Source organism: Cetorhinus maximus, chromosome 1, assembly GCF_964194155.1.
Source record: "Cetorhinus maximus chromosome 1, sCetMax3.hap1.1, whole genome shotgun sequence".
Lineage (NCBI taxonomy): Eukaryota > Metazoa > Chordata > Chondrichthyes > Lamniformes > Cetorhinidae > Cetorhinus > Cetorhinus maximus.
In genome coordinates, this window is record NC_135879.1 from 141,123,907 (window position 1) to 141,150,691 (window position 26,785).

At 42.3% G+C, this 26,785-nt stretch overlaps 1 protein-coding gene across 4 annotated transcripts in view; it reads right to left on the reverse strand.

Annotated features, from left to right (window-relative positions):
- Nucleotides 1-26,785, reverse strand: part of tec (tec protein tyrosine kinase) — a 182,611-nt gene that overhangs the window by 121,851 nt on the left and 33,975 nt on the right. For all 4 annotated transcript variants that reach the window (XM_078547497.1, XM_078547488.1, XM_078547506.1 and 1 more), the window contains one exon: nucleotides 7,224-7,328. In XM_078547497.1, the coding sequence (XP_078403623.1) occupies nucleotides 7,224-7,328 (105 nt within the window). The remainder of the gene's footprint in view (nucleotides 1-7,223; nucleotides 7,329-26,785) is intronic.

The window sequence follows — 26,785 nt, forward strand, 5'->3', positions numbered from 1 at the left end:
TCATAAATATGAAATGTTTTCCGAGTTAAGGGGGAGGGATGTGGTAATTATGGTTTTATGTAATGTGTAGTATACCTTTAAGAAGGATGTTATAAAGAACGATCACATGATCCTACGTAACCAAAAAAGGAGTAGTGCGGGCTACCTCTGTAGTCAGTAGTTTGAGTTAGTGAGGAGAAGTATGGAGACTGGGTTTAAGTTGAAAGCACACAAGTGTAACTGCTGAGTACCTTTGTAAATAAACAGAATGTGTTCCACCTAAGAACTGTCTACTGGTCAACTCAGCCATCCCAAAACAAGTGTGCAACCCGATCCATAAGTCCCAACAAACTGGTGACCAAGTCCCAACAGGGGAGTGGCAGCAGCAGTCCCTATGGGTCTGCAGCATGGCAGGGAGATAGAGAAGAGGTTGTAGTGAGAGCAAACTTTGCACCATCCCCTCTGTTAAGCTGGAGCCAGACTCCTCCATGATCCTTGACACTAGCAGGAAGTTGTCCGACAGGCCAGGCAATGCACCAGCTTCTTGGCATACATATCCATTTGGCGACCTCCTATATGCTGCCCCCTTCAGGGTCCTCATCATTTGTGTCCTCTGAAGCAGTAATTGTCTGCCATGTCAGCTTCCAATGAGCTGGCAAACAAACCAACTTTACACTTGGCCTGGCTGCAGGCCACCTTTGCCCGGTGACGTGCTGATTCCAGCTCTATACTTGCCTCCCAAAGTGCTTGCAGTGCCAGTATCTGAGCTGCTGGCTGAGTGTGTCAGATCAAGTGATAAGGCATCTTCAGTAGTGCTGTGCTATTGCACTCTGTCTCGCTCTCTCTCTCTCTTTGGGGCTCTAGTGGCTGGGCAAGAAACAGTTACTAGGTGTCTGAAAGCAGGAACACAGAAATGGAAGGTTGGTGTGAGTAAAGGGCCGTAGAATGGGATGTAAGAGGTCCATGGTCAGCAGCTTGCCTATCATACCAGGTACGCGGATGAGGGTGAGCTGCAAATTTTGAAGGGGCACAAGGCAGGAAAATGTTGCCATCCTCTATAACATCAGATGCCACAGGCCCCGTTGTAGCTGGCCCCATGATGCAGAGTACTATTCTCCTCTATAGGGCTCAGGATATACAGGTGGCCTTGCCCTGTCACATGTGCTCTGTTCCCTTCTATTGTGTGCTACCTTGTCCTGGAAGAGAGGGAAGACTGTCAGTGGTTGTGTAGCTTTGTGCTTGTATAATGTGCTGAGCAGCTGGAGGTATGTGAAAGCAACAAGAGGTGGGCGAGAGACCGGCAGTATTGATAGGTGTGAGAGAGTGAGGTAAAGTATCTTGATTTTAGGCATAAGAACATAAGATATAGGAGCAGGGGTAAACCATGTAGCTGACTGAGCCTCTCAGTCATTCAATATGATCATGGCTGATCTTGGGCTTCAATTTCACTTTATTGTCTGCTCCCCTTATCCCTTCGTTCCCCAAAAGACCAAAAATCTGTCCATCTCAACCTTAAATATAAGAGGCATGAGTGCCAGTGTGCGCTTGAGGAAGTGATTGGGGTGTGGTGCATGCAGCAGCACAAGAGACTAGTGGTATGGTGAGTAAGAGGTGGCATGTGAAGATGCATTTAATGATTATTGAGCACCCTTGAGAAATTATTAGACCTCTTGTAGCACTCCTGCCAGGTCCTCCAGTCCAAACTCCAGGAATGTACCTTCTTGTCCATCTGCTCCCACTGCAAAAGAGTGATCCTTTAGGGTCTCCTGCCCCTCTGCAGACCCTCCTCCTGCACCTGTGGTTATGGTTCGTTGTCTGCCCTTTTGTTCACTTTTTATAATGCAACAATATTTTTGTTTAACTTTCCTTTAAGATACAGCCTGCCTTTAAGAGGAGCAGGCTGGCTGTTATCACATGATCTTCAAACAACACTGTCGGACCCTTCTGTTGTGCATAGGAGGCACAGGTAAAGTTCAGGAGTAGAAAGCAGTGGTGGAGCACTTGGGCCAATGCAAGAGTCATTCAGGTGAGTTAGGTACACACAAATGTGTTATTCCATGGTTTAAACAAAGAACTCAATGCACGATTGGACACATTATATTAAAGGACTTTTACAGGGCAATTAGCCCTGTGAATGCAACACCAAGGTCCAAACTTGAAAAAGGATTTAAGGGGTGAGTTTTTGGAGGAAGCCATTGTAGTAGGTGGTGAGAAAGAGGGTTTTCAAGAGTGGATCCATGTTAACTTCAATCTAACACTCTTAGGTTGATCAGAAGACTTCAAGAAAAAGCAAGGCACCAGAAGAGGAGAGAGATAAAAGCACGCCAGCCGTCCTGGCTGATAATCGCTACTTGTCACGGTTGTCTCTTTTTGCCGTGTAAATAGTGTGTTATAACAATCTTAAAACTCTGACTAAATTCAACATACCCACTGTATTGAGTGCAGATGATCCTGATTGACAACAACCCTGCTTATTTGAAATAACAAATCTGTGTTGAATTTAAATTTTAACACGTGGTCCAAAGTTGTCCAGAAAACTTCAGCTGACATCTACCAAGTGATTTATCAAGTACGAGCACGATCTCTTTGCTTTTATATTATTTGCCTCTATTCACAAACCACGTAACCCATGTGTTTTTTGAAACCACCTGATCAACTTGCCTGGTGCCACCTTTAAGGATTTGAGTACATGGATACCAAGATGTCTCTGCTCATCTACACTTCTCAAAATTGTGTCAACTATAGTATACTGACTTCGCACATTAGTCCTCCCAAAATGCATCACTTCACATTTCTCGGTGTTGAACTCCATCTGCCATGTTCATTTAACCATCCCGTCTATATTATCCTGAAACCTACAACTATCCTCATCATGATCTTTGACAAGTTTTGGATCATCTGTAAACTTTATAATGCTGTTCCCTACACTAGAGTCTAAGTTGTTTAGCAAATTTGCAAAGTGGATGACCTCACCCTTGCCTATACTGAAATTCATTTATCAAAGTTTTGCGTATTCACTTAATCTATTCATTTCTCTTTGTAATTTAATGTTTCCATTTATGCTGCTTACAATGTTCCCATCTTTGTATCATTGGTCAACTTGGATATATGGTTCTCTATCCTGTCATCTAAGTCATTAATAAAATGAGTGAATAGTTAACGCCACAACATAAATCCCTGCAGGACGCCACCAGTCATATCGTGTACCTGCCCATTATCCCTACTCTGCCTCTTCCTAATCAGGTCAATAACGTGCCTCAATTCTACATTAGTTAACTGTCTCTTATGAGGCAATTTATCAAATGCCTTCTGGAAGTCCAAATGAAAATACCATCCATAGAGATTCCACTGTCCACCGTTTTATCATCTTTTCAAAAACAAAATCAAGTTTGTCAGCATGGCCTACCTTTTACAAACTCATGCTGGTTCTCTGATCAGTTGAAAATTTTCAACATGTTCAGTCATTCCAACCCTAATTATAGACTAGCAATTTCTCGACAACAGATTTTAGATTAACTGGTCTGTTATTCCTTGGTTCCCCCCTCACCCTCTTAAATAGTAAAGTAACATGTACAATTTCCTAATCTAAAAGAACTGTGACTGAATATTGAGAACTTTGGAAGACCATAGATAGAACATTTGTCTCCTTCTCCCTCACCTCCAACAAGTATGAGAAGATAATTGAACTCCTTTGTCACTAGATTGATATGATCCAACAGCTGCCCTTGCCCTCTCTTCTCCTAACCCACTCTATCAAACTTCCTCTAAGGTTCCACCTGCCCTAAACTCGCATTGTTCTCCAGTTTCTCTCCTCATGCCCTCTTCCAAGTTCATAAGACCATAAGACATAGGAGCAGAAATTAGGCCATTCGGCCCATCGAATCTGCTCTGCCATTCAATCATGGCTGATATGTTTCTCAATCCCATTCTACCGACTTCTCCCCGTAACCTTTGATCCCCTTACCAATCAAGAACCTATCTATCTCAGTCTTAAATACATTCAATGACCTGGCCTCCACAGCCTTCTGTGGCAATGAATTCCATAGATTCACCACTCTCTGGCTAAAGAAGTTTCTTCTCATCTTTGTTCTAAAAGGTCTTCCCTTTACTCTGAGGCTGTGCCCTCAGGTCCTAGTCTTTCCTACTAATGGAAACATCTTCCCCACGTCCACTCTATCCAGGCCTTTCAGTATTCTGTAAGTTTCAATCAGATCCCCCCTCACCCTTCTAAACTCCATTGAGTATAGACCCAGAGTCCTCAAACATTCCTCATATGTTAAGCCTTTCATTCCTGGGATCCTTCTCGTGAACCTCCTCTGGACCCTCTCCATGGCCAGCACATCCTTCCTGGGGCCCAAACTTGCTCACAATATTCTAAATGTGGTCTGACCAGAGCCTCAGCAGCATATTCCTGCTTTTATATTCTAGTCCTCTCGAAATAAATGCCAACATTGCATTTGCCTTCCTAACTACCGACTCAACCTGCAAGTTAACCTTAAGAGAATCCTGGACTAGGACTCCCAAGTCCCTTTGCACTCCAGATTTCTGAATTCTCTCCCCATTCCTCTATTCTTCCTACCAACGTGCATGACCTCACACTTCCCCATGTTGTATTCCATCTGCCACTTCTTTGCCCATTCTCCTAACCTGTCTAAATCCTTCTGCAGCCTCCCTGCCTCCTCAATACTACCTGTCCCTCCACCTATCTTTGTATCATCTGCAAACTTAGCCAGAATGCCCTCAGTTCCTTCATCTAGATCATTAATGTATAAAGTGAAAAGTTGTGGTCCCAACACTGACCCCTGCGGAACTCCACTAGTCACCGGCCGCCATCCTGAGAAGGACCCCCTTATCCCCACTCTCTGCCGCCTGACAGACAGCCAATCTTTTATCCATGCTAGTACCTTGCCTCTAACACCATGGGCTCTTATTTTACTGAGCAGCCTCCTGTGCAGCACCTTGTCAAAGGCCTTCTGGAAGTCCAAGTAGATAACATCCATAGGCTCTCCTTTGTCTAACCTGCTCGTTACCTCCTCAAAGAATTCTAACAGATTATCTTATTATCTTATCGATGAGACCCAGCTCCTTCTCCCTTGACCCTATTCCCACTAAACTCCTGACGTCAGGACTTCCCTTCATGGTCCCCTTCTTTAAGAACTGTTTAGTGTTTCTCCTTTCCAGCACAACACTAAACTCAATCACGTGTTGATTTCTATTAGATTCATGTTCAGGCACTGATAATCTGATAACTAAATCTGGTTCATGGCTTATTATTAAATCCAACAACGCATGTTGGTTTACAGACATTTTGTTGCTGAAAGCTATCCTAAACACAGAAGAAATCCAATACGTTTCTGAAACAAGTTTGTCTCCTTATCCTAATCTGTATGGCAGTTAAAATCCCCATTAAAACCACTCGGCATTTATTACACGCTTATCAAATCTCTGGATTAATACATTCTACCATTTCAAAGCTGCTATCAGAGGGTCCTACACATAGCTCCCACTGCAACGTTAAATTATTTTTATTTCTTAACTCTACCCACAAAGTCTCCACTGCCTGGTTACCTCTCAGTGTATCCTCTCTTACCCCTCCACCAAATTCCCTATCCTTCTTGTAGATCTTATAACCTGATATATTTAGGTCCCAGTCTTGACCACCTTGCAGCCATTGGCGAGAATTGAACCCACTCAAAACCCATTCAGAGAGATAAAATCTGGCCCTATGTCAGGGTAATAGCTACCAAGTCATACATTCAGAGTTGAATTTGTGACTGCGTTTCATTCATTTTGTCCCTGAGAATCCATGCACTTGCGTAAAAAACATTTATCAGACACACTAATCTGTCCTTTTGCTCTAACATTGTTTTTCTTTCACATTTCTTATTTTTATTTCCTGATTCAATTACTTCATATCTTTTATATTTTCCTTTACCTATAGTGGCTAACACAGTACTTCCAACTATTACTCTACTCTCCTACGTTCATTTGTTTTAGAATTATTTATTCTATCTTCTCTATCTCCACCTTCCCTCCATTTGCTAGTCTGAAGTCCTTATTCTTTCTGCAGGATCTGGGTCCCAGTCCAGTTCAGGTGGAGGAACAGCTCGTTCCTGTTTCAATGCTGGTGTCAGTGTCCCATGCCATGTTAGTGTCCCATGCCACTCCTTCAGCTACACCTTGCTAATCTACTTTCCCTCCACCAAAATGCAGAGGCTGGGAATTCTGTGGCAAGTAACTTACCTCCTGACTCCCTAAAGCCTGTTCACCATCTACAAGGCACAGGTCAGGAGTGTGATGGAATACCCTCCACTTGCCTGGATGAGTGCAGCTCCAACAACACTCAAGAAGCTCAACACCATCCAAGGCAAAGCAGCCCGCTTCATTTGCACCCCATCCGCCACCTTCAACATTCACTCCCGCCCTCACTGATGCACTGTGGAGCAGTGTGTACCATATACAAGCTGCATTTCAGCACCTCGTCAAGCCTCTTTTGACAGCATCTTCCAAATCCACAACCTCTATCACCTAGAAGGGCAAGGGAAGAGACACATGGGAACGCTACCACTCACAAGCTCCCCTCCAAGCCACACACCATCCTGACTTGGAAATATATTGCCATTCCTTTAGTGTCGCTGGGCCAAAATCCTGGAACTCCCTCCCTAACAGCACTATGGGTGTACCTACACTACATGGACTGTAGTGTTTCAAGAAGGGGGCTCACCACCACCTGCTCGAGGGCAATTAGGGATAGATAACAAATGCTGACCTTGCCAGTGATACTCAAATCACTTTGCATAATAATCTTGAAATCTTGATTTTTAATTTAGCTCCATGTTGTTGATTCCAACATGTACCCAACAACTGGATCCACCCCCATCCTCGCCAACATACTTTCAAGCCAGTTGGAGATGTCCCTAACCCTGGCACCAAATACGCAACATACCATGAGGGATCTAGATCCTGCTTACAAAGGATACTACCCATTTCCCCAAATTATGAATCACCCAAATTAGCACATTATCCTTCCCCTCCTACTCCAGGTCAGTATTCTGGCTATTTTTCTGACAGCTTTCATCCTCGTCATTCAGCATACAGAGTACAACAGTTCAAGATGGTGGCTCACCTCAATAGCAACTAAGACTGGACAATAAATACAATCTTGCCAGCAACACCCACATCCCAAGAGAAAAAAAACTCAAGTCAGGAGGAAAAAAAAATGGAATGTTGACAATTTGACATACCTGAAAAGGATACTTGTTCTGACAAGCAATAGGGCCACTGTCGTGTTTCACTATTTCTGCACACTTGATTTTTTGCAAGTCAACGGAGCCCTTTTTGTGTTTTTTCTGGAGAAAGATTCAAAAGAAAAATAAGTGCTATAAATAATGCATCAGGAATATTTTAAGTTCTAATCTCTTACAGCTTGAATTCTGATGTAAGAAGCAATCTCGTACATACTCTCATAAAAGGAGATCCATATACAAGATACTTTCAGTATATCATCTTGGGCAGCTGACCGATAAGTGCCCCATCAATTCCAGTCAAACTGATTATCAGGTGTGGAGTATAACAGGCAGTGAACATGCTACCACCCAAGACAACTTTCTGCCTAAATAAGTCTATAACCTGCAAGCTGAGTGTCAGTATTACAATCAGACTGTAGGCCCTGCACCTTTCAATAGCAATAGATAGCAGGGCTCAAAATAGTTGATGAATTTTAAAATTACTTCTTGATCAGCCATTTAAAAGTTCTCTTCATAGTCAGATGATCTTTTCTTAATACGCACTTCTCATAGAGGAGTCAAGGGTTATTGGGGGGCAGACAGGAAAGTGGAGTTGAGACCACAACCAGATCAGCCATGATCTTATCGAATGGTGGAGCAGGCTCGAAGGACCAAATGCCCTACTCCTGCTCCTATATTCCTATAACACTTAGAACTGCCACTGAGATTGCCTCTTCAGCTCTCGGTCTGCCACTCCTCTTTTCCCAGTGTTTCATTTGACTATGTTCCTGTTTTCTGAAACGCTTAAAATAATTCTTAGCTTTACAGTAATATCCTTGCTTACAATTTGCATTGCTGGAATTAAAGCTGCCAATTTTAATTCTAAAGCTCATGTCCAGTTTCCCATTTCCCGATTGCATTGGTATAGAGATAACAGCATATTCAACAAATATAAGCATTAAGATCAAATTGCCACTGTGACCTCTCCTGTCGGTAGAAAAGCACCATTCTTAAAGGGCAATTTCATTCAAGCCAAAACTACGCATTTTATGTATTTACTAATATTAGGTCCAAGATTATACTCAGACACAAGTTGCATCAATACAGATAAATGTGGCTATAGGGGCCCTATATATATGCCCAAGGAAATCCTGGGCCAAGCTGGCTGTACTCTATGCTATAGATACAAGTTTGTTCCAGAGCTAATGCTGGCTGAAGTTGGTTTTCTATCACTAATTTAAGATTTTGTAGGAAACCATTATCAGATTTATCAGAAGTTAGCCAGAGCTGCAGTTATTAACAGTTATGTCCATTGCACACTCTTATGTAAAATAACCCCTCTGCTTTGAGGTCTCCGCAGCCCAAATTTTTTGTACATAAGATAAATATGAAATGTAAATTTCTGCTCCTATTGGAACTTAATTTCAAAGTATTAATACTCAACAAGACAAGCAACATGTGTGGAGGGAGAAACAGAGTTAATGTTTTAGGTCAGGAAGAAAGCCAAGCAGGTTCCAAATCACACATTTCATAACAAGGAACAAAGGTGATGAATCTGTCGAATAACTTAATTGCCAAAAACTGAAATATCTGAGACCATGAAGTTAACAATATAAGGTTTAAAAGCATGGCACAGAATTAATAATAATTTATTAACTTTTCTGGAAGGCTGGATATACCTTGGGACACCTGAACCTCTTACAGGGTTGCAAAAAGAAATGAGAAAAGATTGGACTTATTGTTATTTGTTTCTAATTACCTAAACAAATGTTAAATTAAGCAACAACAACTTTTATATAGGCACTTTAACATAAAGAAACATCTCAAGACACTTCACAGGAGCAATATACTGAACTACACAAGGAGATGACCAAAAGCTTGGTCAAAGAGATAGGTTTTAAGGAGTGTCCTAAAGCGAGGTAGAGAGCCAGAGAAAGAGGGAGGTAATTCCAGAGTTTGGGGGCCTAGGCAATGAAGGTACGGTCACCAGTGGTGGAACAATTATAACTGGGGATACACAAGAAGCCAGAATCAATGCAGCATAGATATCTTGGAGAGTTGTGGGACGGGAGCAGGTTACAGAGATAGGGAGGGGCAAGACCATGGTGGAATTTGAAAACAATGAGAATTTTAAAGTCAAGACCAGGAATCAATGTAGGTCAGTGAGCACAGGGGTGATGGGGGAATAAGAGTTGCTGCGAGCTAAGTCACAGGCAGCAAAGTTTTGGATAAGTTCAAGTTTAAGGAGGGTTGGATATGGAAGACCTGCCAAGAGCACATTGGAATAGACTAGTCTACAGGTAACAAATGCATGAATGAGGGCTTCAGCATTAGATGAGCTGAGACAGGGACAAAGTCAGCAATGTTATAGAGGTGGAAATAAGCAGTCTTAATGAAAGCACAAATATATGAGGTTGAAAACTCATTTTGGGATCAAATGTGACACCAAGGTTGCAAACAGGCTGGCTTAATCTCATGCAGTTGCCAGGGAGAAAGATAGGAGACGGTAGCTAGGGAATAAACTTTGGGCCGGGGGCTGAAATCAATGGTTTCAGTCTTCCTGATATTCAACTGGACAAGATTTCTGCTCATGCAGTACCGAGTGTTGGATAAGCAGTCTGATAATTTAGCAATAGTGGAGGAATCAAGTGAGGTGGTGGTTGTGAGAGGAGGTAGAGCTATGTGCCATTAACATACGTGTGAAAGCTAATACTGTACAAACAGATGATGTCGCCAGGAGGCACCATTTGGATGCAAAATAGTAAGGTGCTAAGCATTGATCCTTGGGAAACACCGGAGGCAACAGTACGTAAAAAGAACAAATGGATAGGAAAGAATGGAATCAGGTGAGAATAGTCCCATCCAGCTGGACAACAGTGGAGAAGAATTGGAAGAGGATGGTGTGACCAACCATGTCAAATGCTGCAGACAGGTCAAGAAAGGTAAGAAAGGAAAAGTTTACTTTTGTCACAGTCACACAGGACTACAATCAGATGCCCTGATATTAATAAATTTGCAACTAAATTGTCATACAGTATGAAGTTTACACAACAACTAAAGTTTATGGGTGCATTTTCTGTTTAAATGGTTTAAGGTACACACATAAGGGAGCATATACTTCCAAATTGCTCACCCAGCCGGTGATTTCCAATCCATTAATGCGCAGAAAGTTGTGGGTAGGAATCACAATGTACCAGATATGCTGTGAGCACTGAAGCAGTCAACCTGTCCTAAACCATGTCTCTACCACATTTTCCTTAAAGAAATATGCTACTTTGCAACCAAAAATAACTACAGTCTCAGTATTTTTGTGCCTGAAAATTAATTATACAATAATTTGAAATACACATTGTAAATATCACAGTAAAATGGGTACATAATTCTGAGTTGCTATAAATTATTATTTAATGTTTCTTTAATTTTTCTTGCACTAGGACTATACACAAAACAAAGTAGCAAAATTGCTACTGCAATGAATTGGTTTATCAACTCTTGTTGGGGAGCTACAAGAAACAATAATCTAGGTAAGGGGAATTGGATAGGGCCAATAAGTCAGAAGTCTGCAACTACAGATTGGAACTGCATGATCACTTTGGGGACTGGTGTCCAGTTAAATGGCAGAATTTTATACTGTTGATCAACAAAAATCAAATAATTTTCATTTTAAGGTCTTTACATGTTTTAGGGTTTGATGTCCCTGACAGAGTTTCTGTTGCAAGGGAGTGAGGCGCCACATTATCTAGTTCCCAAGGTCATAGTCAAAGTTTCAAATTCAACACATGATTAAATAAGACCAAGGAAAATAAAAGTTTCTATTCTCTTAACATTCTCAAAATCTAGCCTATTTTGGACATTCTTTACTTTTATACTATGACCCTACCTGTCAAAAGAAGCCTAATTATTTTTCTGTTTCCTTGAACTATCTTTGATTGAAGTCCCCTCATTTCCTGTCCTATATAACTGCCAGGCATCCCAACACAGAACAGCCGGAAAATTGGTGCTGTGGACCAACATAACATTTTTTTTTTGGGAGCGCACAGGAGATTTATACAAGTGCGCAGCGTCATAGTAACTTAAAGTGTCCAATTTGTGAGAGGCCTCCAGGAACTTTCAGGTTGCTTCATTTCACAGTTTAGAGGAAATGTTATTGTGGATTGCAATCAGCCAACTAAAGAGTCTGCTGGGGTATGTGCACCAGGCTGCAAATGAAAAGCTAAGTCACCTGCTCACATTTTATATCCTTAAGCCTAGATGCTTGAAGAACATTTGGGACCATATGTCACCTAATCTATACTGGCAATCAGAAGGAGCTGATGGCTGAGCCCCCAAAAAACACAGCTACAAGCCAGACAGATTTATTTACACAGAATCTTAACAGTACAGGAGGCCATTCAGCCCATTGTGTCTGCACCGGCTCTCCAATGAGCATTATGACCAAGTGCCATTACCTTGCCTTTTCCCCATACCCCTGCACCTTTTTTCTATTCAAATAATCATCCAATGCCCTCTTGAATGCCTCGATTGAACCTGTTTCCACCACACTTCCAGGCAGTACATTCCTGGAGAAAGGTTTGTAGTGAAGCTCCCCAGGGGTCAGTTTTGGGACCTTGCTTTTCCTGATATATATAAATATATGATCTAGATCTTGGCGTGCAGGACAATTGCGAATGATACGAAGCTTGGGAGTGTTGTGAACTGCAAGGAGGATGGTGTGGAACTTCAAGAGGACATAGACAAGTTGGTAGAGTGGGCAGATAAATTTTATATTGTCTGTCCTATTTTTTCAGCTAATTTTGCATTCTGCCCCTCTTATTCCATTTTACCTGTCAGGAGGCAAGTCTGTACCAGAGCTGTCCTGTTGTCATTTAAATGACAAAGAACAGGAAATTCCAACAATCCTCAAGTTGGATAGAAGTTGTTCACCTTGGGTTCACTCCTCTAGTCCAGCAGGGTAACAGGGTACTGAGAAATTTAACCCTCATAAATTCACCAAATTGCTTCCCTACTATCCTAGCAGTTGCAACTAATGTATTTTTTTTTCTACATATTTGGTCATTTTGACCTTGAGATCTTGCCACATATATCTCCAATTATTAAAATAATCTTACAATGTACAAATTCAGGGTCAACATGGTCTTCAAGGCCATTGACAATGCCAATATAACATTTACAGCCAACACATAAATCTAATGTCTTCCTAGTCCACCTTAATCTCCGATTGTTAATATTGCTTTGTGCCTCAGCATAAATTGCGCACATGGTTTTGGGACAGGAGGGCAGGAAATCTATTATGGAGGTTGACTAGGGTTGGACAATAAATGCTAGCCCAGCCAGCGAAGCCCATGTCCCTTGAATGAATTTTTAGAAATCTTCCATTAAACTTCAAGGGGGGAGAATTTGGATAAGAGCTGAAAACAGGTGCATGGATTGCAGTACACAATGAATCCATTCAGAGTGTTACAGGCAGTATGATAAATTTGCGCTGCTTGCTCTTTTAAATGATTTCTGCATGCAACCAGCATTATCCTGGCAGTGTAATTTCTAAGATCAGGCCAGTAGAAACTGATGTTTCCTTTTGCTGCTAGTAGGTCGCATTTTGTGGTTGACAAGAATGTTTGACAAATATCTACACAAAAGGGGCCATTTGTGAGCTCTCTCATCAGTTTCACTTGTAGAGATATTCATTTTAAGTCTAACGGCATTCTTAATTTATAACATTTAGAGCAGATTGGTAGCTGTAAAAATGCAATTTTCTGAGTATTTTGCAACAACAATCCAGATCAGCAATAACTTGTATTTATATAACATCCTTAATGTAGTAAAATGTGCCAAGGCACTTCACAGGACTGATAATAGACAACATTTAACAAAGTCACATGAGGAGATATTAGGACAGTCTGGTCAAAGAGGCAGGTTTCAAGTAGCATCTTAAAGGAGATGAGGAGGTAGAGAGAGATACAGAATGACTTAGAGCAGCAGTTCGCAAACAGAGTTGCAACCCCAAGTGGGGTCAAGCAAACAGCAATTGGAGTGGCAAGTTCCCCCTCCTCCAGATTGCGTCAGGCCCTGCTCGTGTCTTGGTCTCCGAATTTTTTTTTCTTTCTTCAAGACCATTTAAAATCATGTGCCTTGGACAGCTAGTAGCACGGTTACCAGTGGTCAGGGCCAGAGGGGTGTGCCAAGGAAATCAGCATGCATGGCAGCCCAGAATTGGTGACCTGAATTCACTATTTAAGTGTTATAACCATGAAAAAGTGATTTTTCTCCTCTTACAGGGTCTTTCTGCAAGTACACTTTCATTCTGTGCACAACTGGATTAAGTGAACTAGCACTAATGATTTGCAAAACATATGAATCAAAGAAAATTTTAAAATAAACTTATCATGAAAGCATTAAATATAGTAACAAAGAAATGCACCAGCTTTGAAGATTTTCAATTCAGTTGCTTGTTTAAAGACCAGCCTCGTATAGCAGCTCCTTGTATTCTTATTTTTAAGCAATTGTTTTGTTCAAAATTTAATGTTTTTGAAGATTTTTGTTTAAACAGTTTCATTTGTAAGGCAATTGACCATTAGGCATTGCTTCAACACAAGTTACTGGTCAGAGAACCACAAGAACAAAGTCTATAGAGTTCCAGTTTTGGCAAACTATTGCCCTTGCAACATATTAAGATACTTCAATTGCATAACATGGGAAGAATGCCTTGCTTATGGAAAATTACATTTGTTTCATATGTAAAGGGGTAGAAGTAGTTACGCTATGTTAATTATGAATGAATGGAAGTGTAAGGTTTTTGGATTCGGGCCCACAGATACCTAAATAGGCAGTCGACTAGTCATATGTAATTATAAGATAGTTTACTAGGTTTGTTAAGAAACAACAGTTTAGATATGATGCAGTGACTAATTAGACAGAAAGCGTACTTTTTTAAAAAATATCCATTCATGGGATATGGTCATCGCTGGCTAGGCCAGCATTTTTTGCCCATCCCTAATTGCTCTTGAGAAGGTGGCGGTGAGCTGCCTTCTTGAACTGCTGCAGGCCATGTGGTGTAGGTACACCCATACTGCTGTTAGGGAGGGAGTTCCAGGATTTTGACCCAGTGACAGTGAAGGAACGACAACATATTTCCAAGTCAGGATGGGGAGTGGCTGAGGGGAACTTCCAGGTGGTGGTGTTCCCATGTATCTGCTGCCCTTGTCATTCTAGATGGTAGCGGTCGTGGTTTGGAAGGTGCTAAGGAGCCTTTGGTGAGTTTCTGCAGTGGATCTTGCAGATGGTACACACTGCTGACACTCTTCGTCAGTGGTAGAGGGAGTGAATGTTTGTGGAAGGGGTGAAAATCAAGGAGGCTGCTTTGTCCTGGATGGTATCAAGCTTCTTGAGTGTTGTTGGAGCTGCACGCATCCAGGCAAGTGGAGATTATTCCATCATACTCCCTGACTTGTGCCTTGTAGATGGTGGACAGGCTTTGGGGAGTCAGGTGGTAAATTATTCGTCGCAGGACTCGTAGCCTCTTACCTGCTCTTGTAGCCACAGTATTTATATGGCTAGTCCAGTTCAGTTTTTGGTCAATGGTAAACCCCAGGATGTTGACAGTGGGGGTAATGTTGACAGTGATGGTAATGCCCTTGAATATCAAAGGACAATGGTTAGATTCTCTCTTATTGGAGATGGTCATTGCTTGGCACTTGTGTGGCATGAATGTTACCTGCCACTTGTCTGCCCAATCCTGGATATTGTCCAGGTCTTGCTGCATTTGGATATGGACTACTTCAGCACCTGAGGAGTTGTGAGTAGTGCTGAACATTGTGCAATCATCAGCGAACATCTCCACTTCTGACCTTATGATGGAAGGAAGGTCATTGATGAAACAGCTAAAGATGTTTGGGCCTAGGACACTGCCAAGGAACTCCTGCAGTGATGTCTTGTAACTGAGATGATTGACCTCCAACAAACACAACCACCTTCCTTTGTGCTAGATATGACTCCAACCAGTGGAGAGTTTTCCCCCTGGTTCCCATTGACTCCAGCTTTGCTAAGTCTCCTTGAAGCAACACTTGGCCAAATGCTGCTTTGATGTCAAGGGCAGCCACTTTCACCTCACCTCTGGAGTTCAGCATGTTTGAACCAAGGCTGTAATGAGGTCACAGCTGAGACACCCTGGCGGAGCCCAAACTGGGCGTCAGTGAGCAGGCTATTGCTAAGCAAATACTGCTTGATAGCACTGTTGATGATCCCTTCCATCACTTCACTGATGATCAAGTGCAGACTGATGGAGCAGTAATTGGCCGGGTTGGATTTGTCCTGCGTTTTGTGTACAGGACACACCTGGGCAATTTTCCACATTGCCAGGTAGATGCCAGTGTTGTAGCTGTATTGGAACAGCTTGGCTAGGAGTGCAGCAAGTTCTGTAGCACAAGTCTTCAGCACTATTGCCGGAATATTGTCAGGGCCCATAGCCTTTGCGGCATCCAATGCCTTCAACAGTTTCTTGATATCATGTGGAGTGAACGAATTGGCTGAAGACTAGCATTTGTAACGCTGGGGTTCTCCAGAGGAGGCTGAGATGGATCATCCACCCGGCACTTCTGGCTGAAGACTGTTGTGAATGCTTCACCTTATCAATTGCATTAATGTAATGTGCTAGGCTCCTCCATTATTGAGGATGGGGATATTTGTGGAGCTGCCTCCTCTAGTGAGCTGTTTAATTGTCCACCACCATTCATGATTGGATGTGGCAGGACTGCAGAGCTTAGGTCTGATCCGTTGGCTGTGGAATCACTCAGCTCTATCACTTGCTGCTTATGCTGTTTGGCATGCAAGTAGATCTGTGTTGTAGCTTCACCAGGTCGACTCCTCAGTTTTAGGTGCGCTTGGTGCTGATCCTGGCATGCCCTCCAGCACTCTTCATTGAACCAGGGTTGATCCCGTGTCTTGATGGTAATGGTGGAGCGGGGGATATGCTGGGCTATGAGGTTACAGATTGTGTTCGAGTAAAATTTTGCTGCTGTTGATGGCCCACAGCACCTCATGGATGCCCAGCTTTAAGTTACTAGATCTGTTTGAAATCTATCCCACTTAACAAGGTGATAGCGGCACACAACACGATGGAGGGTATCCTCAATGTGAAGGCGGGGCTTCTTCTCCACAATGACTGTGCGGTGGTCACTCCTACCGATACTGTCATGGACAAATGCATCTGCAAAAGGGAGGCTGGTGAGGATGAGGTCAAGTATGTTTTTCCCTCTCATCTGTTCCCTCACCACCTGTCGCAGATCCAGTCTAGCAGCTATGTCCTTTGGGGCTCAGCCAGCTCAGTCAGTAGTGGTGCTACCGAGCCACTCTTGGTGATGGACATTGAAGTCCCCCACCCAGAATACATTCTGTGCCCTTGCCACCCTTAGTTGTTCCTCCAAGTGGTGTTCAACATGGAGCAGCACTGATTCATCAGCTGAGGGAGGGCGATACATGGTAATCAGCAGGCGGTATCGGTGCCCATGTTTGACCTGATGTCATGAATTCACGAGGACCAGAGTCGATGTTGAAGGCTCCCAGGGCAACTCCCTCACAACTGTGTACCACCATGCCGCCACCTCTGCTGGGTCTGTCCTGACGGTTGGATGGGACATACCCAGGGACGGTGATGGTGGTGTCTGGGACATCATCTGTAAGGTGTGACTCAGTGTGTATGTCTACTAAGAAACAGAGAAAATAGGAGGAGTAGGCCATTCGGCCCTTCGAGCCTGCTCCACCATTCATTATCATGGCTGATCATCCAACTCAATTGCCTGCTCCCGCTTTCCCCACATATCCTTTGATCCCTTTCGCCCCAAGAACTATATCTAACTCCTTCTTGAAAACATACAATGTTTTGGCCTCAACTACTTTCTGTGGTAGCGAATTCCACAGGCTCACCACTCTCTGGGCGAAGAAATTTCTCCCCATCCCAGTCCTAAATGGTCTACCCTGTATCCTCAGACTGCGACCCCTGGTTCTGGACTCCCCCACGATCGGGAGCATCCTTTCTGCATCTACCCTGTCAAGTCCTGTTAGAGTTTTATAGGTTTCTATTTTGGCGCAAGCCTCCAGACGTTAGTAAGGAGGACTTTAAAAGGTAGACAGGGCTGGGTTTGCCGTTGTCATTTCCGATGCCCAGGCTGATGCCGGGTGGTCCATCCGGTTTCATTGCTTTTTATTGACTTTTTAGTGGTTTGATACAACTGAGTGGTTTTCCCAGCTATTTCAGAGAGCATTTAAGAGTCAACCACACTATGCCGATCAGGAGTCACATGTAGGCTAGACCAGGTGAGGGCAGAAAATTTCCTTCCCTAAACGGCATTCGTGAACCTGACGGGGTTTTACGACAAACAACAATGGTTTCATGGTCAAAATTAAACTTTTAATTCAGATTCCACCATCTGCCATGGTGGGATTTGAACCTAGGTTCCCCAAGCATTACCCTGGGTCTCTGGATTACCAGTCCATTGACAATACCATTGCTCCATTGCCTGCCCTACAATCCATGACATTTAAGAGCAGTTTACTGATTCCAGATGGCGGACAAACAGTCAGCAAAGGGTGTGTTGATGTAATCATCCTCCTCCTCCTCGTCCATCTTAAGAGCACTGCAACCTCACCATGACACCTCTCACTTGTAGAACAACCATATACTATATAACACCCTTTTTTGGGTCTGGCAGTTTACCCAGTGTTGATCATGTATGTAACTATTCTGATTAATGGATATAAAACAGGTACTCCAAACGTCAAGCTGGTCACCACCTCCCTTTTTGTCATCTTGCTTGAGGTCAGCTTTCAGTTTACATCATGCTGAGGGTCATACACTAGTCCTTTCTAAACAATTGCATAGAAAAGGAGGTACACAGGATGCCATCTTAACAGCTTAGGAATGTCAACATGGCAGCCTGAATTAAATGACCTTGCCCATTTCCAAAGACTATTTCAACATTGTTGGCTTTTCAGAATGCTTTTTAGGGAGTTTTTAATTATGCAGAAAAAAGCTTTCACAAAAGTGTGAATTTTTCATCTAACAATAGAATATCACATGCTGGAACGGCCTCTGGGAAATGAGCAAAACCGGCCCATAGCAAAATGTAACAACTAAAGAAGTAGTTGTTGCTAAATAGTAATTTTTTGCCAGAGGTCTCTGGTAGTAGTGTTCCTAGCTGATGGAAATATGGATCATAAGTGAAGCAGCATCAAGTGATTTGTATTAAAAGCAAATCTGGACTTGGACTTAATTGATGTTACCATTCGTCATAAAAATTTATAAAGTACTATCAATTGCCTGTGCGATATCAATAGATTTTTTTTAAAGCTATGTTTATGTGTTTGTGGGTGTGTAGTTATTTTTGAGCTATAATGAGAAACCAAGTCTCCTGAAATTAAAATCAATATACAGACCTTTTTTTCCCCCAGACTGGAGGTCCCCAAGGATGAGTTTTAGGACTGGTGTTTTTATTGATCTATATTTATAATCTAGATTTGGGTGTTCAGAGCACAATTTCAAAATTTGTAGATACCACAAAACTTGACAGACTGGTGGATTGGGCGGATGAAATTTAATGCAGGGAATTATAAAGTGATCCATTTTCTTCCCACCGAAATGTAGACAATACAAAATAAAGGATACAATTCTAAAGTGGGTGAAGGAGCAGAGGGACCTGGATGTATTTATGCACAAATCATTAAGGGTGGCAGAGCAAGTTGAGAAAAAGGTGAATAAGGCACATCGTGTCCTGGGCTCTAGAAATAGAGGCCTGGAGTACAAAGCAAGGAATTTTTGGTGCACCTTTATAAAACACTGGTTTGGCCTCAAATGGAGTAGTGTCCAATTCTGGGCTCCACACTTTAATAGCTTCTTCACAGTCCTCGTGTAGAAGATGCAAAGATTTACAAGAATAATTTCAGGGATGAGAGACTGAAGTTACATGGAGAGATTGAAGAAGCTGGGGCTGTTCTCCTGGGTGAAGGTTGAGAGGAGGTTTGATACAGATGTTCAAAATCATGAGGAGTCTGGACAGAGTAGATAGGGAAACACTGTTCCCATTGTTGGAAGGGTCGAGAACCAGAGGATTTAAAGTGAATGGCAAAAGAACTAAAGGTGTCATGAGGAAAACCCTTTTTATACAGCGAGTGGTTAGGGTCTGGAATGCACTGCTGAGTGTGGTGGAAGCAGCTTCTATTGTGGCCTTCAAAAGAGAATTGCTTAATTAACTGAAGCAAAAAACAAGTTCCGGGTTACATGAAAAAGGCAGAGAAATGGGACCAGCTAAGTTGTTCTTGCAGAAAGCCAGCAAGGACACTTTTGTATTTCTGTTTGCTTAATATAAACTTTCCAATCTCACATAGAACTAAACATAGGTTCGGTTTTATTTGAAGATTTCGTGCAGGAGTGCTCAGCAGACAGATTTACTATGAATATTCAACAGCTATTGTTAACAGCAAAGTACAGCTGCAACTGCTTCACACCACATGCCATTAGCCAAATTGAAAGCTCCTCTGAACAATGTCTACTGGTTACATGGTTTATATCCTGGCTACTGACTCAATAGCATATACTCTCAGTGATATCACAACATCCTCTTTTCTTCCCCCCAAGATAACATTACAGATATTATAAAAATACATATGAGTAGTTCTGAAAGTTATTTACAAGTAAAAATCTGTGTTCAAGAGTTTAAGGATTTAAGAATTTACGAGTGTCTGTATAATGTGCTTCAACGCTCCTCTCAGATCTCGTAATGGTATCTGAGATCTAGACTTGGGTGTTCTTGACTTGTGTTGGTATGAAGAATAGTCTTATGGACTCGAAACATTAACACTGTTTCTCTCTCCACAGATGTTGAGCTTTTCCAGCATTTTCCGTTTTCCAGATTTCCAGCATCCGCAGTATTTTGCTTTTGTATCTTGTGTATTGTCTGAATGTTAATCGTTTTCATGGTGGCCTTTCACTCACAATTTCACTCTCCAAGTCAATCTTTGGATGTGTTCTACGCACAGTTGGACTGCTAGGTGTTATACAGTTAAACAATTCCCTTCGCTGGCTTCTGCTTCTTCTTAACATCGCTCCATTCATTGGGTGTGGGGATCACTGATTCAGCCTGCATTTATTGCCCATCCCTAATTGCCCTTGTTCAGAGGACAGTTAAGAGTCAACCACATTGCTGTGGGTCTGGAGTCACATGTAGGCCAGACCAAGGAAGGATGGCAGATTTCCTTCCCTAAAGGTGGGTTTTTACAACATGATGCTCATGATTTTTATTGAATTCCAAATTTCACCATCTGCCGTGGTGGGATTTGAACCCCGGTCCCCAGAGCATTGCCCTGGGTCTCTGGAATACCAGTTCCAGTGACAATACCACTATGCCACCCCTTGACTTAATAGGATTTAGGCTGCACACTCTGGATACTTCTGCGGATAACCAAGTACCTTGGGTAGGATGTATGACTTGAACCTTTCATCCCACATGCGAGACTAGGCAGTTCCGCACCTGCAAGGCAGTCATATCCCATCTTCATTCTCCCTTGTTTTTTGAGAAGTTTCTCCTGCACTTCTGAGAAATGGGACAGTTGATAGCTCAGCAAGATTGTCCTTAACTGCCTGCCGAACACGATTTCTGCTGGTGATGGTTGGCCCATATCTAAAGGTGTTGCTCTTACATGTAACATGGCAATACAGAGATCTTGTTTCATTTCCCTGCACTTTCAATTAACAGTGCAAACCATTCGCTCAGTGACACCGTTGGATCTGGGATAGTGTGGCAAGGCTGTCAAATGGTTCATGCCCAATTTAGCACATGTCACCAAAAGGTCAACCAATGTACTATGGTCCATTGTCCAATATGATCTCTTCAGGCATATCAAACAAGCTGAAAACTGAACTCAATGTGCCTGGCATTGAGGTATCCTTGAATTGTCTGATGGAAAACTTGGAAAAGTAGTCAGTGACTAAAAGAAAATTGTCTTCATGAATAGTGAATAAATATGTTGCAATTTTAGACCATGGAACTTGGTAATGGTGTAAAGGGTCTTTGTGTTAATGTGGCTGGTGTCCGTGGCATGTTTTATACATTCTCACTGCCTTCTCGATGTCATTGTTGAAACCTGGCCAATACAACACATACCTTGCCAGGCACCATGTTCACTCTATGAACATATGTATCTATGTCATATGTATCTAGTATAACTGTAAAATATGTCCTGGCAAAGGGCTTCAAGCACAACCACCTGCTTTCCCTTGAAAATCATGTCTCAGTATGGCCAAAAACATCTGGGGGTGTCTGGCACTTCTTGTAGTCCATCAGGCCAACCTTCTACAATAGCTCTCCATAATGCCTTCAGTCATGGATCATATGCCGTTTCTTCCTGAAGTTGTTGGACTTGTGTTGACCAAAATTCATCAGACTGATGTTCAGTACATTTCTACATCGATGTCTATGCCATCTACTAGTAGATCTAGCAAGACATGTGCTCTTTTTTTTCCCCAGGTTGGGTAAGCTGCTCGGTGTGCCTGAAGTAGTCATTTTACTATTAGGTTTGTAACAGATGTTGAAGTCGTAGCCCTGTATTTTTATCATAAGTTATTGTAGCCTGAGTAGCACACTTGTCAGTGGCTTGCGCCAAATTATTTCCAATGGTTTGTGGTCAGTCTCCACAATGAATCATTTACCAAAAGGTACATGTGAAACCCTGTGATATGGAATACCAAATCAAGCATCGCACTCTCTGCTTGAATAATTGGATTGCACTTGTGATAAGACTTTTGGAACCATATGCAATTAGTTTGCCATCTTTCATAATGCACGCTCCTAACTCTTTTTGAGATGCATCGACCTCTAAGATTGTCTCCTTTCTTGGGTCGGTGTTGTAGAACACATGTCTCTCCTGACGATGCCTGCTTAAGTGACTCTAACATGTGTTGGTCTTCCTGCCATACATATGGAGCATCCTTCCTTAGCAGCACTCTAAATGATAATGCTCTATCGGCGAACGGTGCTAAGTTGAAAACTCCGAGGCATCTCTGCAAGTCCTCTTTGTCCTAGGCATAGACATGTCTCGCACAACTCCAAGTCTACGTAGGTCAGAACGGATCCCAAAACTAGAGTAGATAGAACCGAGAAAGTTAATTTGACCCACCTTCACCCAGCATTTCTTGCTTTTGGAGACGGGTCCTTCACAACAAACTGCAGCTATTAGTGAATGTAGATTTTGTTCATGCTCTTCTTTGGTTTTGCCCATTACCGTAATATCATTGGTGATGTATATGCATCAGGGGTATTTCCTGTAGTTTTGTCCATATGCTGCTAGAATAAATTCTAATGGATGGATAAATAAAAGGGCAATCTGTGGAAGCAGTATCTTCCAAATGGTGTCCTAAAAAGCAGTGATTTATCAAGATCCCTCTGCCAAATAAACCACCCAGTATCCTTGGTGTCCAACTTGGAGAAAAACCTTGCTCCTGTAAATTTGGGATTCAATTCTCTAACACTGGAATCTTGTGCAAACACCTCTTTAAAGTGAGATTTAGATGTCTTGGGTGTAAGCATACCTGGATTGTGCCATCTTTTTCAGTACACAGATGATTGAACTGCACCAGTTGGTGTACTCATGCACACAACAGATAATGCTGTTACACTTCATATCATCCAGCTCACTCTTTAGCTTCTCCTGTATGTGCAGACTGCATTTTCTAGGAGGGTTGATCAATAAAATTGCATCTTCCCAGAGGTGTAATACAGCATCATCTCTAAAGTTCCCTATGGTGTTGAATCTATCTGGGTGCATCTGTTGTGGGTCATGGACTGACTCAAAATGATTATTCTCAGCCTCTTCTGCAGCGATTAGTATTTTGGTGAGCTTGTGTATGGTCACAATGTTGAGTTCTGTAAATGCCGGTAACCTTGCAACTATTGTTCTGCTCATGGCCACCAGGTAGAATACTTGTGGTTACCATGCAGACTTGCCGTAGCTACATTTCAATGTCAATGTACCTATGCAATGAATTTGTGACCCATTGTACGCAGTTAGTCTGTCTATGTGGTTACAATAGATTTCATCGTTGACATTTCCCAAGGGCTATTATATAATGAATGCTTGGCTCGGTTTCAAAAGTTCCAAAACCACTTAGCTCAGCAGGGGGCCGAGTACACATCTTAATTGACAGTTTTCAAAGATTTACAAGAAAGGAGTAAATGTTTTTGATGTGGTTATTGAATAAAATTATTCCTGTTTTTTTTAATAACAGATTGACCACGTGAGGGGATTTGAAATCTTTGAATGGGTTTCATGAATGAAGTTTTATCTGCACAAAGTGTGAGACTGTATCAAGAATAAGAACTCTATCAGATTGTTAGAAATCTTTTTTCATCTCCACAAGATACTGAGTGAGTGACTATGGAGGTGGAAGAAGGAGAATGAGGTGGCATGGGGATCTATGAGGTGGCATGCCTCCGGAGGCAGCAGGCCCAACTCGATCACTCCCCCATGTGAATTCACAGAGAATGGAGGAGGCTTGATCATTGAATGTCTTCAAGGCCAAGTTAGGCAAATTTTTGATCTACAAGGGAATCAAGGATTATTTGTGGGGGACGGAGGCGGGCGTCATGGGCAGGTATGGTCTTATTGACTGGCAGAGTAGGCTTGATTGGCCGAATGGCTGTTCTTTCTCCTATTTCTTATGATCTTATAGTTAAACTCAAATTCATACCAAACAGCCAACATCCCAGACTCCCACAATCTCAGGTAGCAGGGCAAACCTATCAGAGGTGGCAGCACATCTTCAACCAGAAGTGTTAAGTAGTTAATCGAACTCAAACTCCTCCCGAGGGCCCCATCACCATCACAGAAGTCAATTCAATTTACTCCACTGATATACAGAAACAGCTGAGTTGTATGTTGGTTATTGAGGAGTTAATTTCTTTGGGATACTATGAGCATTTCTGGAACTGTTAAACTGATCCAGGTTTTATACGTTGGCATGCATTTATTTATCAATCGTTGGTTAATGTTTTTCCATAGGAGATATGAAATTTTCCTCAACCAACACCTATTTGGCATTGGTGGGTACAAGGAAAGATGAAAGAAGATTCTGTAGCATTAAGTTACCCTTGCGCTTTAGAATTTACAAAAATAATCTGAGTCACCGTGTACATCTTTATAACTTACATTACCGATACGCTCAATTCAGGTCTTAAAATGAGTGGATACTTTACAAACTTACAGAATCAGTGCAAGGCTCGGCATAACTAGTGATATACCTCAAGTGTACTTTATAGAAGGTAAAGTACTCTGCTGTTATTCTACTCCAATTGATACCATTAAAAACTTTAAAAGTCAGTTTTAAAAGTCATATTTTGAGAATTACCTCTTGCTCCGGTATTAAATAAAGAGCAACCATTAAAATACCTTTTTTTTTACTGAAGTCTTATGCTGGTAGAACATTGTAAAATATATAATGGTGGATCAGATTTCTTATTAGCAGCTCATTTAGTGACTCTGATGTTGGATTAAACACAGTTCTCCCTCTTCTTCCAGTGTAACTTAAGCTTCAAATACAAGAGGGACACAAAGAAAGCGCTGGACCATATTTGATGCCACACAGCCATGCGGTTATTCCCACCCCAATCATCTCACTCGTCATTGCACAGGGTGTATCAAATTCTTCCAAGCAGAGACACAAATAGCAGCACGTCTGAGTTGATGCAATGAGGAAGTGAAACACACCTACACATAGGAAGCTCCTAAAATTTGTGCTTGGTCACACACCAGCATTCTTTTTCAGAGAAAAATAAAAATATACAGCACAGAAGGAAGCCATTCAACCCATTGTGCCTGTGCTGGCCAAAGAATATTTCTCCAGCCTAATACCACTTTCCAGCTGTTGGTCCAAAGTCTTGTAGGGTTACAACACCTGAAAGGCTTATCCAGTAAATTTAAATACAATGTGATTTATGCCTCTACGACTCTTTCAGGCAGTAAGTTTCAGAAACCGCCACCCTCTGGGTGAAAACATTTCTGAACATCTCCCAATTCTTCTGCTAAGGGAAAAAGGTCTTCCCTTTTTATTATGGCCCCTCACAATTTTATGCAGCTCACTTCAATCTCCCCTCAGACTTCTCTGGGCCATCTCAGAATCTCTCTAATGCAATCATATCCTTCCTATAGAACTGTGACCAGAACGCGAGGTAACTAGTATTTTACACAGTTCTAAAGCAGCTTAAGTATCCTATTTGCCTTCTTATTCATCTCATCTCTCTCTCATGCTTACTTCACGGATCTATGGTTATGCAGCCCAAGTGCTCCCCCACACTTCTCAATATCCTAACATTTGTGTATTCATTTGCCATTTTTGCCCTCCCTAAATGCATTAACTCTCAATTTTTAAAAATTGATTTACAGGATGTGTGCGTCGCTGGCTAAGCCAGCAATTATTGCCCATCCCTAATTTCCCTCAAGAAGGTGGTGATGAGCTACCTTCTTGAACCACTACAGTCCCTGTGTTGTAGGTACACGTACTGTGTTGTAGGTACACATACAATGCTGTTAGGGAGGGAGTTCCAGGATTTTGACTCAGCGACTGTGAAGGAACAGCGATATATTTCCAAGACAGGATGCTGAGTGACGTTGAAGGGAACTTCCATATTACCATCTATCTGCTGCCCTTGTCCTTCTAGATGGTAGCGGTCGAGGGTTTTGAAGGTGCTGCCCAAGGAGCCTTGTTGAGTTTCTGCAGTGCATTTTGTAGATGGTACACACTGCTGCCACTGTTCGTCGGTGGTGGAGGAGTGAATGTTTGTGGAAGGGGTGCCAATCAAGCTGTCTGCTTTGTCCTGGATGGTGTCAAGCTTCTTGAGTGTTTCGGAGCTGCACTCATCCAGTCAAGTGGAGAGCACTTCTCCAAACTGAACTCTATTTGCCACTTTTATGCCCACATAACTAATATATTAATATCCTCCTGCAGTCTTTCTTCCTCACTATTAACCAGACCAATTTTTGTAACCTCTGTAAATTTATTATTCAAGCCCCCTATATTTTAGTCCAAATCATTGATATATACCACAAAAAGCAAGAGACCTAGACCTGAGCCCTATGGAACCTTACTGAAAACAGCCTTCCAGTCACAAAAGCATAAGAATAGGAAGTGGTAGCAGTGGAGAGCAGATACTCAGGACTGGAAACTGCCAGGAATTCAGTACAGGCTATGGCACTAATGGGTAAGAAGGGACTACACAGGGTGGGTGGGGGGAGGGGGGGGATGGTGGTGGCAGGGGTGGATTAACAGCAAAGCATAGAAATACTTGTCCATGCGCACTAAGACCTGGACAACATTCAGACTAGGGCTGATAAGTAGCAAGTAACATTTGTACCACACAAGTGCCAGGCAATGACCATATCCAGTAAAAGGGAATCCAGCCTTTCTCCCAGTACAATCAACGGCATTACCATCACTGAATACCTCACTATCACTATCCTGGGGATTACTATTCACCAGAAGCTTAACTGAACCAGCCATATAAATATAGTGGCTAAAAACGGGAGATCAGAAGCTCTAAATT